A 16,712-nucleotide genomic window follows, 5' to 3' on the forward strand; every position below is an offset into this window, starting at 1 on the left:
TTAAAACCAATTTAAACCGAGACAACAATTTAATTAAAAAATTTTAATTTTTAATTTTAATTTGAAATTTAAATTGCATTTAAAATTTTTAAACCGAAACAACAACACATTTTTAAGATAATAATTTCCCTACAGATATTCTCCATGCTCTCCCAGACTAAGAAAAATCGTTTCACATTTAACAATTTGGTAAATACTGCGGCATACAAAATTTTGGAGAACAGCTAACGAGCTAGATGTCTCTAAATAACATTTGTGTAGCTTCTAAGAGGAACATTAATTAATCTAGAAGAGACTAGAGCTAACGCAAATTAGATAACACACAGTTTAAGTGAGATTTGCTACAGTTTGAGTAATTAAACATTTAATGTAGATAAAGTTCACGATGTAGTTTACATCGTTCACGATAACTTTCCAACAAATCCCCGATGATAGTTTAATATACAAGTTGTGCCGAAAGGATTCTGACAAACTTTAAGACTAAGTGAGACATTTTAAAGCAACCAGTTTTAAATAGGAGAACATAGGCGGAAAAGTTATAAGTGCCTACTTAGGCTGTTTGATTCAGCTCTGAGTATTGAATTCGAAGGCGATGCATGGTGGAGCTATAAAGCAACTCTGCTATGGCCAACGTCATTTTAATTTATGACACAACTAATGGAAATGACAATGCCTTGTTTCATGAAACACGTATTTAACACTTGTTTCATAACAGACACTTATTTTCACTATAAATTGTCTGCTAATTAGCCTCAATGTTTGTGCTTGACAGAATCTTTAACATTTACAATTACAGTAAAATACTTATGTGTTTATCAAGTAATATCAGCTAGGCATAAAGGTATGTAGCCCTAAACGCTTCATTTTTCTACAGAAGAGTGAAGAGTGTTAGAAATAGGCAAAGTGTTCCTGTAGAAAGTGTTAATGTTCACTAAACAGATTTATTGAGGAATTTATAAATTCATTCATTTATAAATTTCTCAATAAATCTGTATTTTTGTGTGTAAAATAAAAAATAAATAAATAACTGAATAAAATTAAAAAAAATATTAATAAATGTTATACATTCCACCCTATTTGATACTTTTGAGTACGATTTTAAAGAACTATTTTGAATAGTTGCAGGCAAAAAAGAAAAAAAAAAGTCAAAATGCGATACAACTACAAATATTTAATGGCGTTATTATGGAGAGACTATTCCCCGAAACACTGAAAAACTAATAAAATACATTTCAATTGCAGCCGTCAGTAAGTTATCGTCGTTTTTATTCATTCAAGATATTATAGGTATATATTCTAAAGTTTCACAAGATAATATTTGAAATTTACACTTATGAAATACTTATAGTGCCAATCACGTGAAAAGTGATGGCCCTGCCATCATTGGCAGTTTATTTTCATTCTGTTTGGTTTGGTGAGTGCCTCTCCCGTCTTAGGATCGACACACCAACATTTGCGATTCCTGCTGTAACATTGCTTCTTGCTGTATAAGCCATCTGCATCACACCCGGGCATAAAGACTCCTGAGAAAAAGATTTAAAGACGTAATATCAAATGTTGGTAAAATGACAATGAATAATTTTTCAAATAATATTCTCTTGTTTCCAAATTCTTAAACCAATAATTACAATTCGTGGATTATGACGTGATACAACTCATTTTTCGTATTTTTAATTCGGTGAAGTCTTTAGGAGCTTCAGGCATTAAACTGACTTTGAAATCGAATAGATTTTTTAGCAAAAACTAGATAGATATGTAGGTCTTTAGGTTTATTTGACCCTTTAAAAAGCTCCTTTTTTCCCAGTCATGGCATATTAAAATATTTTTAGGATTGAAATTTGTTAAACTTCCGGGCCTATAACCAACTGTTATCCTTCTAGGCTCATAATCAACTCCGTTATACTTTAGTAAAGCAAGCAGTGAAATTTTTGTGTCAAGAAGGCATAAAGATGAAAGCAGTTTCTTAAAAAATGACTTTTATTAAAAATCAAGAATAAAGTCAATGTGCTCGTCACTGGAGCAATCAAATAATAAGTTGTATAATAAAAACTTAAATCAACATTACCAGACCTCAGATTCGAACCGTCTAAAATAATTAATCGGCATAGTTAAAATGTTGAAGCAACATACAGTTGCATAACCAAACCGTCGACGCGCTCTCTCTCTCTTAGAGCTAAAACACATTTCTAATATTCCATATACTTCTCCTCTAAAAACTATGACACGAGCCGAAATTAAAATATTCGCTCGATTTGCATTGCGATTGTTGCCAATCACAAAACACAAAAAAGGTCAGGTTCGAATCATCGGTTTGTTTACTTTCATTGAGACCATGGAACGGGATTGGAAAAACAACACAAGGACCGTAAAATTCGGATCCGAAAATAACTTTCGCATGGTTTTTCTTTAAATGTCTAACAAAATTGGCTAAAGGAAAGGGATTCTTTTAGATTATTAGATAAATTTAATTTGATTGACTAATTAATTTAATTAATTAATAATTAAGTAACAAATCAAGACACACCATTCTGTGTGAGATAATTAACTGAAGCATCTAAATTTCTGTCTTACTGAAAAATGTCTCAGATCTTATGCCAACCTACATCACATAAAGATTATTAAATTTGGTGGTAAGTATATTTTCCATGGCCCGAGAAAAGGTTAAATAGATAAAATATAGGTGTTCGTTGTTTTTATATGAGTGTTGTTTTTATAGATTTGAATTTCCTTTATTTTTCTTATTTTATCCAGCTGTTTGTTAATGTGTAAACAAAGATTTCTTTTGTGTGACAGCAGGATGCAGTTATGAATAAAATACAACGTCCACAATTCTAGCATGACATCACTATTGCAGATACAGTTGTAGAAGCTTTTAATTGTTTATTTAAACTTTCTCTAAATGTATCTTGAATCAGCAACTTGTGCGATCACAAAACAATTTAGCAACCGTTCTTATTTAACGCATTTAAAATTTTATTGCCTTTGAATATATTGCATTAGAATAAAAGTAACCTTAAACACCGAAATTCTATGATTTTAACATAAAATATAGAGAACGATGGTATAAAAGTATGTAATGATTTATTTAATATATAACGGACATATATATATATATATATATATATATATATATATATATATATATATATATATATATATGTTCACTGTTTGGAGTTGCGAAGTTTAAGCTCAGAGTCGGAATTTTTTAACTGAGTGTTAAAATTTTCAAGTCTCTAAACTGATTTTATTAATTTTTTCTTATAAAATAATGCCTGTAAATATATTTTACGTGTAAATATATTATATGTAAATATATTTTTTGTTATACAAAGGATTTTTATCTTTTTTAAAAATATACATTTGAATCAAAAATAAATTTCTTAATTTTGCAGTTTATATTTCTTTGACGTATTTATAATAGAATAATATGATTGCTGTTGAAAATAAAAAAAAAATAGATGCAAGACTAATTTTTAAAATTTTCAAAAATTTGAAATGGAATCTAAAAAAATCGAAATTAAAGCAAAGAATATATTTACCTTTACTGCGTACTGCTTCGCGCTCATCCTGACATTTTGTTCCAGCTGTAATGAATAAAAAAAAATGAGAATGGATTATAATATGCTGAAATCATGTATTTCTTACTTCAGAAATGCAAATTTTATTTCCCGAAACTTTACTTCGTGAGTGCAAAGTGTAAATAATGTCGAATCTAGAGTGAAACACTGGATAAAATGTATCAATTTGCCCTTAATTGCGTACAACTGAAAAAAAAAATTAAAAAATTAACAAAACTATAGCTTTGAAGATAATGACTGGGCGATTACTTTTATTAACTATAAAATTTTATTTTTATATTCAGTCCATGAAACAGCAGTTAAATTCATTGACATTTGCTCCTGTTTGAAATTAAAATACAAATTCTAGATGAAATGAGAAAAATTTTAAAAGAACATAGTAAAATGAATATAATTGTGTAATAATTATAAAATAGTACGATTTATATATCTAACAAAGATTCAAGTTGAAAATGCATTGCTAAGGATATTATTGAGATTAAACGTGTATAAACGATGTGTGTAAAAAATAATTATAATTAAAATTTTACCTGATTAAAAATACCTTTGCACCAGCTGGTTGCTAAAGGTGATTCGTTTTATAATTAATTAAATTTATTAATTTAAATTAATTTATAATGCAAGGCTGTCGCAACATAAAGATTATCAAGTTCAAAGATTGTCATTCATATGAAATCTAGCTTATCACCTAAATAAAAAATATATAATTTTAGAATTAAAATACAAGCAATAGATCAAACAATCAATCAATCAATGAATCAATATATCTATCTATACTTATAATAAAGCTGAATGTGTGTGTGTGTGTGTGTGTGTGTGTGTGTGTGTTGGCGCTCTACAGGCCAGACCGTTTGACATACAGCTACCAAATTTGGTACATGTATACCTTAGAGGTCGGGAATGTGCACCTGGGGTCCCTTTTTTTGAAATTTTAATTAGAATTTTAATTATTAATTAAAAACTAACTTTCCCGCCAAAAAAATCTTCCATTTTCCCCACCGCCAACTTTTCCGCCAAAATAATCTTCCATTTTCCCCAACGCCAAATGATTTAGGCTTTAGTTCTTTTTTTCTCCCAACAGTAATGAGGCTAGGGTTAAGATTTTTCGGCGGATTATTTCAAACGATTCTGTTTATTTTCTTAATGTTTTATGCATTTAAAATTAAACATTGTTCATTAATCCATGTTTCAGATTCATTCTGAAGTACTTTTGAATTAAAATAACACAGAATAAAGGAAATTAAAAATGTATAATCTGCATAGCGTTACCCCAACTGGCGTAGAAAAATTCACGCATTTGCGTTACCGTAAAAGGCGGAGAAAATTCACGCATGCGCACTGTGTTCTGATTGTTGGCATGGCAACCATTAACAACGGACGATTTAAATTACTTTTAGGTTAGTTATATGCTTTTGTAAGTAAATTGTATTTATGTTAGTTATATATTTTTTTGTATATGCTTATAGTTTTAAGTACATCGTTTCTTAAATAGTTTTTTTTAACCTGTTTTCAATGATTTAAATTATTTTTAGGCTAATTGCATTCTTTTGTAATTAAATTGTATTTATGTTAGTTATATATTTTTTGATATATGCTTATAGTTTTAAGTACATCGTTTTTTAAGTAGTTTTTTTAAACATGTTTTAGACCGATTATTTTAAACGATTCATTTTATTTTCTTAGTGTTTGATGCATTTAAAATGAAACATTGTTAATGAATCGATCCGTTCATGATGAATCTGAGAAAATTTTGTTGACAAATTCTTGAGATATTATATAAATTAAGAAAGATATTCTTTAGTGCCCATAAAGTTTAAACGCTCAGTGACTCTATTATCAGTAATCATATTATTAAAAAAATGCTTTGTTTCAGTAAAAAATATTATTATATTAATTGCAGATTAATCCTTCACACTTTAATTTAAAGTATAAATTCTACGAGGGGTAACTGAAAATGAGAGAGATACATATCACGTTATGACTGAAGGCCTTTATAATATTATGAGTGAATTATATGACTATCAAAATTTGAAGTTTTAAAATATTTTGCTGAAGAATCTATTAAAGTTGGAATTGCATAAAATATTTAATTATTAAAATTTTAACGAACATTAAGATTGGCGAACCGGCTGGTCGCCAAAGGCGGCTAGTATATATATATATAGAGAGAGAGAGAGAGAATAAGAAAAATATATATATAAGTTAAAGAATAAATTTATCAAAGTGTTGCTCTATAATTTATAAAAATTTTATATGATAGTTATTAAAAAAATTATTTTATCTTGTTTTTAAATTTATTTTATTATTTAAATTTATTTTTAATTTGTTTTATTATTTTATTTTTAAACAAAATGAAATAATTTCATTGGAAATAATTGTGCTCAAATAACATTCCTGCACGCATTTATTCAAATTTAATTAAAATCTTTTTCTTTCTGAATAATTATCATACAAAATTTATATAAATTATAGAGCAACACTTTGATAAATTTATTCTTTATCTTACACGAATTAAGATAGATTGGATATTGCATAACTGCATTACATTACTGCAGAAAATAATGCAGATATTGATATAAAATATCATTTCTTTATATTTCTTCGCTCAAATAAACAAACAACACTAATTTAAATGTTTTTCAAAAGTTCTGTTTTAAAATTTACTTCTAATAAAACTATTTCACACCCGACGGTTGTTTCTTACATATTAAAAAAATTATAACTTCGTTTTTCTACTTTTTATTTCGGATTAATAGCTTATTTTAAACGAAAAAAAAAATTATTTTTCATTTTTACTTTCTCTCTTCGCCCAATTCGATATTCGAAGTTTTGATTTACCAACTCAGCAATTTAAAGTAACAAGAATATTATTAAGCCTTTTTTCCATGTCAAAGTATCATTCATCTAGAATATATAATCTGTGCTAAAAATAATTAGTTATATTATATAAAAATATTAGTTGATATGCATAGAATATATATAAAATGTAAAATTGAAAATATGCTTTACCTTTCGTGAATCCAGTGATGACAGCCACTATCTAAAAATATAAATGCTACTTTTAGAATAGATCTAATTTTGATGCCAGTTTACATTTTCTAATTTTTTGATTTTCAAATAATTTAAGACATAAACAACTTAGTATAACAAGCCGAATTTGGAATTACAAATAATCCTAAAAGAGAACTTGCAAATTCCTTCAAATAAATGCAATTTTTTATGTAATATAAGTTGCTATTTGTTGTAAAAGAATAAGACTACATAATTTCAAACAAACGCATCTTTAATTATATTTGATTTTTTTATGATATAAGATGTAAAAAAAAGATAAAAATAATAGTTTAAAAAGATAAAAGAGCACAATTTTAAATTAACGTAACTTTAATTATATTTAGTTTTTATATAATAAAAAAATGTTATTTATTTCAAAAAAGTTTTAAAAAGCACAATTTCAACAAATTTATCTTTAATTATATCCAATTTTTAAATGGTATAAGAATTAAAAAAGTAGAAAGATAAAAGAGCATAATTTTAAATAAACATGTTTAAACTTTTCTTCTTTTTTGCTTTTTCGAATACAAAATATGCAAAGAAATTTAAGAATTGTTTTGTAATCATCAGAAAATTCGATCTTGAGGTTTTGAAGAGTCTCCGCGATTCAGATTTTTCAGATCCGGAAAACACATTTTTGGAATAATGTTTCGAAACGGATTAAGATTATAGATAAGATTATTCAGCTATATGAATGGAATTTTCTATGAATTTCCAATACTAAGTTTGTGAATTTCTGTTTAATTTTGGGTACAATCCGTTATAGGGAATACCATTTGCTAGTCTTCATGGGAACACAGAAGTTCATAACGCAAAGAACTAGATTGGTAAAATTTAGTAAATAATTGAACTATCAGAAATGTAGATATATATTAAATTTTTGATTTAACGCGTTAAAGGTTTGATCATTTGTGTGACTACTTATTCGTGTGTATCACAATGCAGATAAATAGAATTATGTAAGTTATTTTGAGACCAAAATTGAAGATCTGTGTTTAAAATTTGGTCCCTGTTGAATGAAAGGAAGGCTCTAAAATATATAGTTCTTTTTTTCATTATATATCAATACATGAAACGCTATCTAAATTTTAAGAGCATGCGGAAGTCGTTTGGTGGCAGGAAATTTGGAGAATTGGTTCCTTCTCTCAAGGTTTCTATCTCTGTAATAAGTTCAAAGGTTGTAGAATTATATAAAATGAACTGGAAAGAAGCTACTGTATTGTATAAGAAGAGTACTCCCACTGGTAATATTTGCCACCTTTTTAAAAATTTTTAATGCTTTATCTGAGAAATTCTATTTCCATTGTTGCTTAGTAAAGATCGATATATTCTAGTTCAGAAAATGAATTATGTGGTTAAATACTACATTCTAGTATCGTACTTGTTATCTGCATGATAAAAGTTCTAAGTCTATTATTACATCACATAAACTTATAATTAATTTTTCAACTATATTTTATTTTGCTAAAAATATTTAGTATTTGTTAAAATACTAAATTTGTTTGGATGGCACTTAATTTGTTTGGATGGCACTTAAATTTTTTAAATGAAATTTGAATTATTTTGTTCAGGCATAATTGGTTTTTTTTTTTTTTTTTTTGCCAAATCTAAGTTAAATTTTTGCACTCTGTAATATCTGTCGTTATTACTATAACTCCTTGATTTTTCATTATCAAAGATTATTTTTTAGCTTACAAAAACTTATCTTATATAAAATGGAATCGTCAATACTATTCAGAAAACTATATTTTACTCTAATTTTTAAAAACTAATCTATTTAATTTGCTGAAAAACAAGTGAATTCTTTTTATTTTAAACGATTATTCTTTAGCAAAACTAAATAGTTTAAAACCATTTTTGTTCTACTTTCTCTATCACATGTTAAAAAAAGTTTACAATTTAAAATTTAAACAAATTTTAAAAATATAAAATTAACAAAATATAATATGATTTCATACTTACGTTTCCGTCTTTAAAGTTTACAATACTTTTTGTCGATTCTCTTAGATTCTGATTTATCTATATACCTATAGATGCGATTTTTCTGTAATTTTCATTTTATACTATTTTACACGCCTATCTTTTTGGTTCTTTAAAAATTGTCAAATTGTTAATACTGTATTTTCAGAAAAAAAATCATTTTACTCAAAAGTATTAAAATAAAACATCATCAAATGTGAGGATTATAATAGTTTTAAAAGCAATTTCGTTTTATAATTTACTCATATGCAAGCAATCTTCACTTCATACAAATAATTATAATGTAATAATACTTAAAAATATTTATTTCAATAAAAATTCGATACAGGAAAAAATATAAAAATTTCAACATCCAGAGTAAAAATATTTTATAAATTTTAAACATACTCACCAAGATCACCAAAATCACTTTCCGCGTCATCTTAAAGTCTGTAAGATGGAAGTGTCTTAGCTATCTGAAAAAAAACCGAAAGTCAATTGTATACAGTGATTTATAAGTCATAATTTTTCTATAAATCTTATTTAGTGTGTTTACGAAAATTCATGTGATATACCCAGTTCGATTTTAATACGCAGTTTTTGCAATGTCCTTTTGATAACTATTTGCTATTCTGAAACTATAAAATGTGTTTAAACTAAACGTCTGAGTTGTGCTATGATTTGTAAATTAAGATTCTACGCACATTAATCATTCTTCAGATAAATAAAAAAAAATTGCTGTTAATTAATACATTTTGTTTGAATTTGACTCTAATATAAGGATTCGAAATTTATTTGATACTATTTGTAAACAATAAGTAAAAAATATATCGTCAGCATATGTAAACAATAAGGAAAAAGAATATTATGAATAATTCTTTCTGTGACATAAAAAACTTTGGATTATGATGAAGGAAATCTAAAGCTTTTCTTCCATCCTTCATTACTCTAGACCACGCAATAACATGGCAAAACTTGATGTCGTATTTTTGTCCCTCCATATTGGCCGATCTTCCTCAATTACTTGGCAAAACGCCACTGAAATGGTAACATTTGGCGCTATATCAATTTCCATTTATCCAAATTGTCTCTTTTTCCACAATTACTTCGCCTCCCAGTCAATGAAATATAAAGCTAGGCGCTATATTTGTTTTTGAAATATGCCATAGAAATGTTAACACTCGACGCTATATCAATTTTCATCATCCATATTAGTAATTATATCACTTCCTATCACACTAGCGAAATGGTAAAACGCCATGCCATATCAGATTTTCGTTCATCCATATTGGCCTGTTCTACTCGATCACTTCGCACCACGCCAATGAAATGGTAACGCTTGATGCTATATCAATTTCCATCCTTCCAACGGTCGTCAATGAAATGGAAACACTCGGCACTATATTCATTTCGATAGATCCATCTTAGCCGATCTTTCCTGTTATCCCATGGATGTTCCCATTCCGCAGGCTTTGCTGAAATACACTATAATCCTTCCCTTTGTGTACCCCAAATTTCGTATCCCTCCCCACATTTAAGTAGCAACAAATTCGAATGTCGAGACAAAACCGGAATGATAGGTTATTAACAAGAGGGAGGATATCCAATGAACATCATGCCAAAATTGGTCCGTTTCTCCCATTAACAACATATTTTGAAATACGAAAACTCCATTGGTGCACTATCTGTCGTGTACTGTACTGTGCATTGTATATGTACCGTGAAGGTCCGGTTCTCAGGCAAAAATTTGAATGAAAGAAAGTGTTTTTCCTCTAATCAAATGACTGAAAGTTCATATCTTCAACTTTGTAAGTGAAGGGGCTCTTTCTATTCTTATTCTTCTTGCTCATAAGATTATCGGTTGTCGTAATACATTATAAAAGAAATAATACTCTTCACAACATAATTAAACATACAGTAATAGATTAGAGAAGATAAAATCCTAAAGGCTTAGCGGTGCATCATATGTAACAACTTACGTAAATATAAGCTGGTTTAGCGTCACAACCACTTCTAAGAAAAGGTATAAATCATTGGGAAGCAATAAAATAACCAATGCAATAACGACACGTGATACAGGATAGGTGATGCAGAAAAGAAGTTAAATATTTACTGATAGAACATCATGATTATCCTTAAAGAATAGTTAAAACTGTGGGAAAACAGTAAAAAAAAATAATGGAAAAAGAATCAAAATAAAACAAAAAAAACCCACTTCATTTGGAAACACATAGGAAAAACAGGAACGGCTTTAAATAGAAAACCAAAATAAATAAGCCTAAACTGAAATTAAATTAAAATAAAACTTCGAACTCTTAATGCAAATATTCCACCCCTATCCCACTCTTAAATCTATATTATTTCGATATTTACCCATGATATTGGGGTAGTGACTTTTAAAATATAGTGTTAAAAACTTTTAAATAATAAAATAATGGAAAAGTTTTTTAATATAGTTACATATTAGATAGAGTTTAAATTTTTACTAGATCAAACTATACTTAACCAAACTCTTTTATAAATGCACTGCAATTTTTGAACTGAATATATCTCATTTAAGTGGGTTGCATAGTTTATTTCCACATCCTTGTTAGATATCATACAAGGTATATCCAGAAGTTGTATTTTAGAGCTGGAGGAAAATATTAAGTTAACACGTATTTCTTTTTAAAAAAATGATAAATATTTATTTTATAGTTTTTATAATTAAAAATAGTAAATATCATTATTGGCAGTTCTAAAAACTTTAAAAAAAATTCTTTTTTCTCTAAAAGAAAATCTTTTCAGAAATTATAGAAATATCCTATGTATAACAGATTATGTTTTAAAACCAATTATTATTTCGGGTAAACTCTGCTGTGTTTTGAGATGTCTTCAGGTATAAAATATTATTTATTCCTTTCAATATAATGTCTTCATGAAAAGTTAGTATGAAACATGTTTTGTGATTAACTTATTTTAATTAGTGTTTACTAACAAAACTAATTTTATCATTACATAAAAGTAGAAAGTTATAATTCAACTTTTACTTTAAAGCCAAACATAGTAATATTTCTTTTGTAAACTTATTCAATGCAATATAAGGGAACAATCTTACCTTCTGATTTTCTTTCTTCAAGTGCCAGCTTTCATCGCTGAGATCGGAAATACCTTTCTTGTCTTTCTGTTCATTTCCGTGCTCGGCCGGAAATTCACTGGAAGACTTCGAGAATACGAACATTTCTTTATTTCCCTCCGTTCATCTTGAAGTACCTGGCCGGAAATACAACGGAAGACACCGGAAATAGAATTATTTTTAGATGATTCAATTAACAAATATTTCAGAATATTTCATAATTTTTTTACATTATTTTATCAAACAATTTTATAGAAATTTTCTTTTCTAATACAATGTGGCAAAGCTCACAGCATAACTTTAGAACATTTTAATGTTCAGTTAGATATGAACCTCAAAATGCATGCAGAGATTTCATACTGTAGGTTGAAAGGCACATATATTTTCTGCTTTGTAAAAAAAATAGATATTGTACTGAAAATTCAATAAAAAGCATAAATATGATAGTCGTTAAAATCAAAATCAAGTAATCAACTGCTCTTAATCGTTAAAATCGATTGCTGTGTGGTCAGAGATAGAATTAAAATACCAGGAATTAAATAGACTATGGAATTAAAATGCAATATACTATTTGTTTCTTTACTTTTTTCATTTTTTTATAATACCACTAAGACAGCAAATCAGTGACGTTATATTAATTAGTGACGCTTCAAAACCATTAGCTGGAATTTCTTCGAAATTTCGATTATTTTCCCCTGATGTTTCTTAGCTTAATTATATAAGCAATGTCGCTTATAACTAAATTTATATTGTTATTTATAATGTAATATATAATTACATTTATATTGTTAATTATAATGTCATTTATAATTAAATATATATTGTTATTTATAATGTCATTCATAATCAAATTTATATTGTTATTTATAATGTCACTTATAAACTGTCTTTAAACTTCTTTAGGGCTCCTGATGTTAAATTCTTGGTATGTTCTCTGAAAATTTTACACAAATATACCTCTGTATTTTAGCGTCATTCATTGTGTCTTCATTTCATATAAGCTCATATGATTTTTTTCATGGCAACTTTTGTATAATAATTCTATATTATTTAGTTTTTAGATAGTTTAACTAGATTCCAATGTTAAGCAATTTGCTTTACTTTTTTTTTTGCCTTTAATTCAAGTTTAAAATCGTTTGCATGCATATTTTATTAAATACTAGCCGCCTTTGGCGACCAGCCGGTTCGCAAATCTTAATGTTCGTTTAAATTTTAATAATTAAATAGGTTGGACCGGAGTTTAACCCACTTCTTCGCCAAGTTGCGATAACGTGCCAAAGCTGGCAATCTTTATTATGCACTATAATTGAACATCTGCTCCTTTGCTTTCGAACATTTCGCATGGCCATTGTTGGCGATTTTTAAAAATTGCGCCAAGCGGGGGTTTAAACTCCGATCGTACCATTAAATATTTTACGCAATTCCAACTTTTATAGATTCTTCAGCAAAATATTTTAAAACTTCAATTTTTGATAGTCATATAATTCACTCATAATATTATAAAGGCCTTCAGTCATAACGTGATATGTATCTCTCCCATTTTCTGTTGCCCCTCGTAGAATTTATGATTTAAATTAAAGTGTAAATGATTAATCTGCAATTAATATAATAATATTTTTTACTGAAACAAAGCATTTTTTTTAATAATATGATTATTGATAATAGAGTCACTGAGCGTTTAAACTTTATGGGCACTAAAGAATATCCTTCTTAATTTATGTAATATCTCAAGAATTTGTCAACAAAATTTTCTCAGATTCATCATGAACAGATCGATTCATTAACAATGTTTAATTTTAAATGCCTCAAACACAAAGAAAATAAAATGAATCGTTTAAAATAATCGGTCGAAAACAGGTTTAAAAAACTACTTCAAAAACGATGTACTTAAAACTATAAGCATATACAAAAAATATATAACTAACATAAATACAATTTACTTACAAAAGCATACAACTAACCTAAAAGTAATTTAAATCGTCCTTTGATAATGGTTGCCATGCCAACAATCAGAACGCAATGCGCATGCGTGAATTTTCTTCTCCTTTTACGGTAACGCAAATGCGTGAATTTTTTCTACGCCAGTTGGGGTAACGCTATGCAGATTATACATTTTTAATTTCCTTTATTCTGTGTTATTTTAATTCAAAAGTACTTCAGAATGAATCTGAAACATGGATTAATTAACAATGTTTAATTTTAAATGCATCAAACATTAAGAAAATAAACAGAATCGTTTAAAATAATCTGCAGAAAAATGTTAACCCTAGCCTCATTACTGTTGGGAGAAAAAAAAATGAAGCCTTACTCATTTGGCGGTGGGGAAAATGGAAGATTTTTTGGCGGGAAAGTTAGTTTTTAATTAATAATTAAAATTTCAAAAAAGGGACCCCATCTGCACATTCCCGACCTCTAAGGTATACATGTACCAAATTTGATAGCTGTATGTCAAATGACCTAGCCTGTAAAGCGCCAACACACACCCACACACCCACCCACACACACACACACACACACACACACACACACACACACACTGAGCTTTATTATAAGTATAGATTACATATTGAAAGAGCTTAGGAATTTTTTACAAAAATAAAAATGAAAGCGTCTTTTTAGAGAAAAGTACTTTGGGCAATACTAGTGAATAAATTATTGCTATCTAATAAACAATGTCCCATGAATCACAAGGATGAAAAGTATAAAATATAGTATATTATATTGAAATACTATAAAATATGATAGATTAAAAATGTATCATTTAATTTTAAATATTAATACCAATATACTTGAATCATCTTTTATTTTGTTCCTTCCGTTTTCTTTTGAAAAATTCCAGTTTGACATAAATAATTATCACATTTCTTGATTTCAATTTTTTCAATTTCTTTTTCTTATCTCTTAATCTTATTTCTTTCTTCTTCTTTCCTTTCTTATTTCTTTCTTACTTCCTTTTCTCTTCCTTATTTCTTTCTTATTTCAATTTCTTATCTCTTAATGCAATTTTTAGATATCTTTAATTTCTTCAAATATTTAAATTTGTTTTCTGCATGATTTCACGCTAATGAATGGAAGGAATTTCTGTATGTTTCACCATCAAAACTGTGTTTTTGAATGTGGCACTATCTGAATTCTGGCATTTATCATTTTGAATCCCTTGAAATTATTTTCCAGATATGCAGATTTTTCAAAGTTATCATTCAAGCCTAATTTAATTTATTTTTTCAATTTTTTAAAAATATACTAAATTGTAAACAATGTCAGATAAAAGAACACCAATTTTATTTTCAGTAAAACGAATCATGAAGTTCTAGCACAAAAATTCAAAATGTTTGACAACTCTCACTAATAACTACATACGACTGTCATGAAATCAGGAAATTTTGCTTTAAATGATTATGAATAGCAAACTAATAAAGAATATTGCATTTTCTTCTCTTTTTTTTTTTTTTTTTGCTCTATAAAACACTAAAAATCTGTCAAAAGTTTTTATTTATTATGATTTTTAAAAACTGCAAATAACATTAAGAAATTAGTATATCAAATTTAAATAAAAAATATGCATCTTAACCCTTTAAAGGGCAATTTTTTTCTATTAATAGTGTATTAAATAATTTCAGAATTAAGACAGATTTAAGAGAAAGAATTTTTCTTAATTTCTTGGATAAATATAATTTGAACCATTAATTAATTTTGTTATTTAATAATTATATGACAAATTAAAATGCGTCATTTTGTATGAAATAAGAAAATGGAACATCTAGATTTCTGCTTTATTGACAAATTTGTAAAAATGTATGCCAAACGACTTAACTGCGTACAAAGACTGATCAATTTGATGGAAAGTATACTTCCCATGGCCATAGAAAGGACTAATTTATGAGTTCTTCTGTGAGAAGAATTGACCAAAATTTAGAATACGAGAAAATAACATTTAAAAATGTAAAATAATTTTAAAACGTGAGTTATGTAAATATCAAAATGAGTTTATTTCACAAAGAAAGACTATAAAATTAAAATGGAACGAAAGCAAGAATATTGAATAAAATATTATTTGATGGTTTCACCAATAATCAATTTTTTTAACTTAGCCAAGCAATAGGTATACCTCAGTTTTATTCAATCCAATATACTGAAAGTTTTGTCACAGCAAATGTTAAAGGTTAAATATTACAGGAAAATATTATCATATTAGACACATATTTGAAATCAAATATTTCTGCAAAAATATTTTGCAACTTTGGTAAAATTCTTGAATAAACTTTCCAAATTAAAATGCTCTCCAAAGGGCAATGTTATGCAAACATTTTAAAGGCAAAAAAGAAATTAATGACAATATATATATATATATATATATATATATATAGACAAATAAAATTCTTATTCGCAGAGAATATTCAAGTTATTGAAAATAAAATATATGAAATGATATTTTTTCCGAAAACCGAAATTCTTACAAAAGTCATAATCGTAATATTTGATAGTCAAAAATTAAATAAAGGAACTGAATGTGATTGTAATAGTTACTAAGCCCATACATGCGATTCAAAGTTTGAATCTGCCACACCGGCCACTATATCGGAAATGGATAAGATTTCCCAAAATAAATACAAATGGTATATAATATTCTTTTATATGTTTTACAAAACTTCTATTAAAAGGAAACAAATATTTTAAATTCACAAGAAATTTATTAAATCTTTATAATGTTTATTTTATATGCTTATTCAAGCGAAGAATTAACTTGGATGACAAATTTGCAATAAAGTATATTGTGAAACGGATGACGGAAATTTCAAGCGGATAACAATGTAAGTATTGCATCATATAGCAGATTCTTTTTATAAGCTATCAAACATACGCAGAAACGCTGCAGAATTTCTTAAGAAACAATAGGAAGTGAATTAAATGTGATCGTTTGCTCATGATCTAGGTTTTTATGAAAACATATTTTTTTTCTGATGTTTCAATGCGCTTTGTTATTTATAAAAAGAACTTCTCTCTAAAAT

The 16,712-nt window shown here is 27.2% G+C and overlaps 1 protein-coding gene across 1 annotated transcript; it reads right to left on the reverse strand.

Annotated features, from left to right (window-relative positions):
- Nucleotides 1-1,189: 1,189 nt before the first annotated feature.
- On the reverse strand, nucleotides 1,190-11,775 carry LOC129989122 (equistatin-like). The gene is made up of 5 exons (XM_056097447.1): nucleotides 11,686-11,775; nucleotides 9,001-9,064; nucleotides 6,588-6,618; nucleotides 3,540-3,584; nucleotides 1,190-1,523 (listed from the first exon to the last, which is right to left on the reverse strand). The coding sequence occupies exons 2-5, from the start codon at nucleotides 9,028-9,030 to the stop codon at nucleotides 1,381-1,383; spliced, it is 249 nt and encodes an 82-aa protein (XP_055953422.1). The 5' UTR covers nucleotides 9,031-9,064; nucleotides 11,686-11,775; the 3' UTR covers nucleotides 1,190-1,380.
- Between the last annotated feature and the right edge of the window lie 4,937 nt (nucleotides 11,776-16,712).

The sequence above is a fragment of the Argiope bruennichi genome, chromosome 10 (genome assembly GCF_947563725.1).
Source record: "Argiope bruennichi chromosome 10, qqArgBrue1.1, whole genome shotgun sequence".
NCBI lineage: Eukaryota > Metazoa > Arthropoda > Arachnida > Araneae > Araneidae > Argiope > Argiope bruennichi.

Excerpts from the sequence above, each read along its gene's own strand:
- LOC129989122 (XM_056097447.1), bottom strand. The coding sequence starts at position 9,030 with ATGACGCGGAAAGTGATTTTGGTGATCTTG. Across the intron at positions 6,619-9,000 it reads AAGTGATTTTGGTGATCTTG|ATAGTGGCTGTCATCACTGG; the intron begins GTGAGTATGTTT and ends TTATATTTTTAG. Across the intron at positions 1,524-3,539 it reads CGAAGCAGTACGCAGTAAAG|GAGTCTTTATGCCCGGGTGT; the intron begins GTAAATATATTC and ends TCTTTTTCTCAG.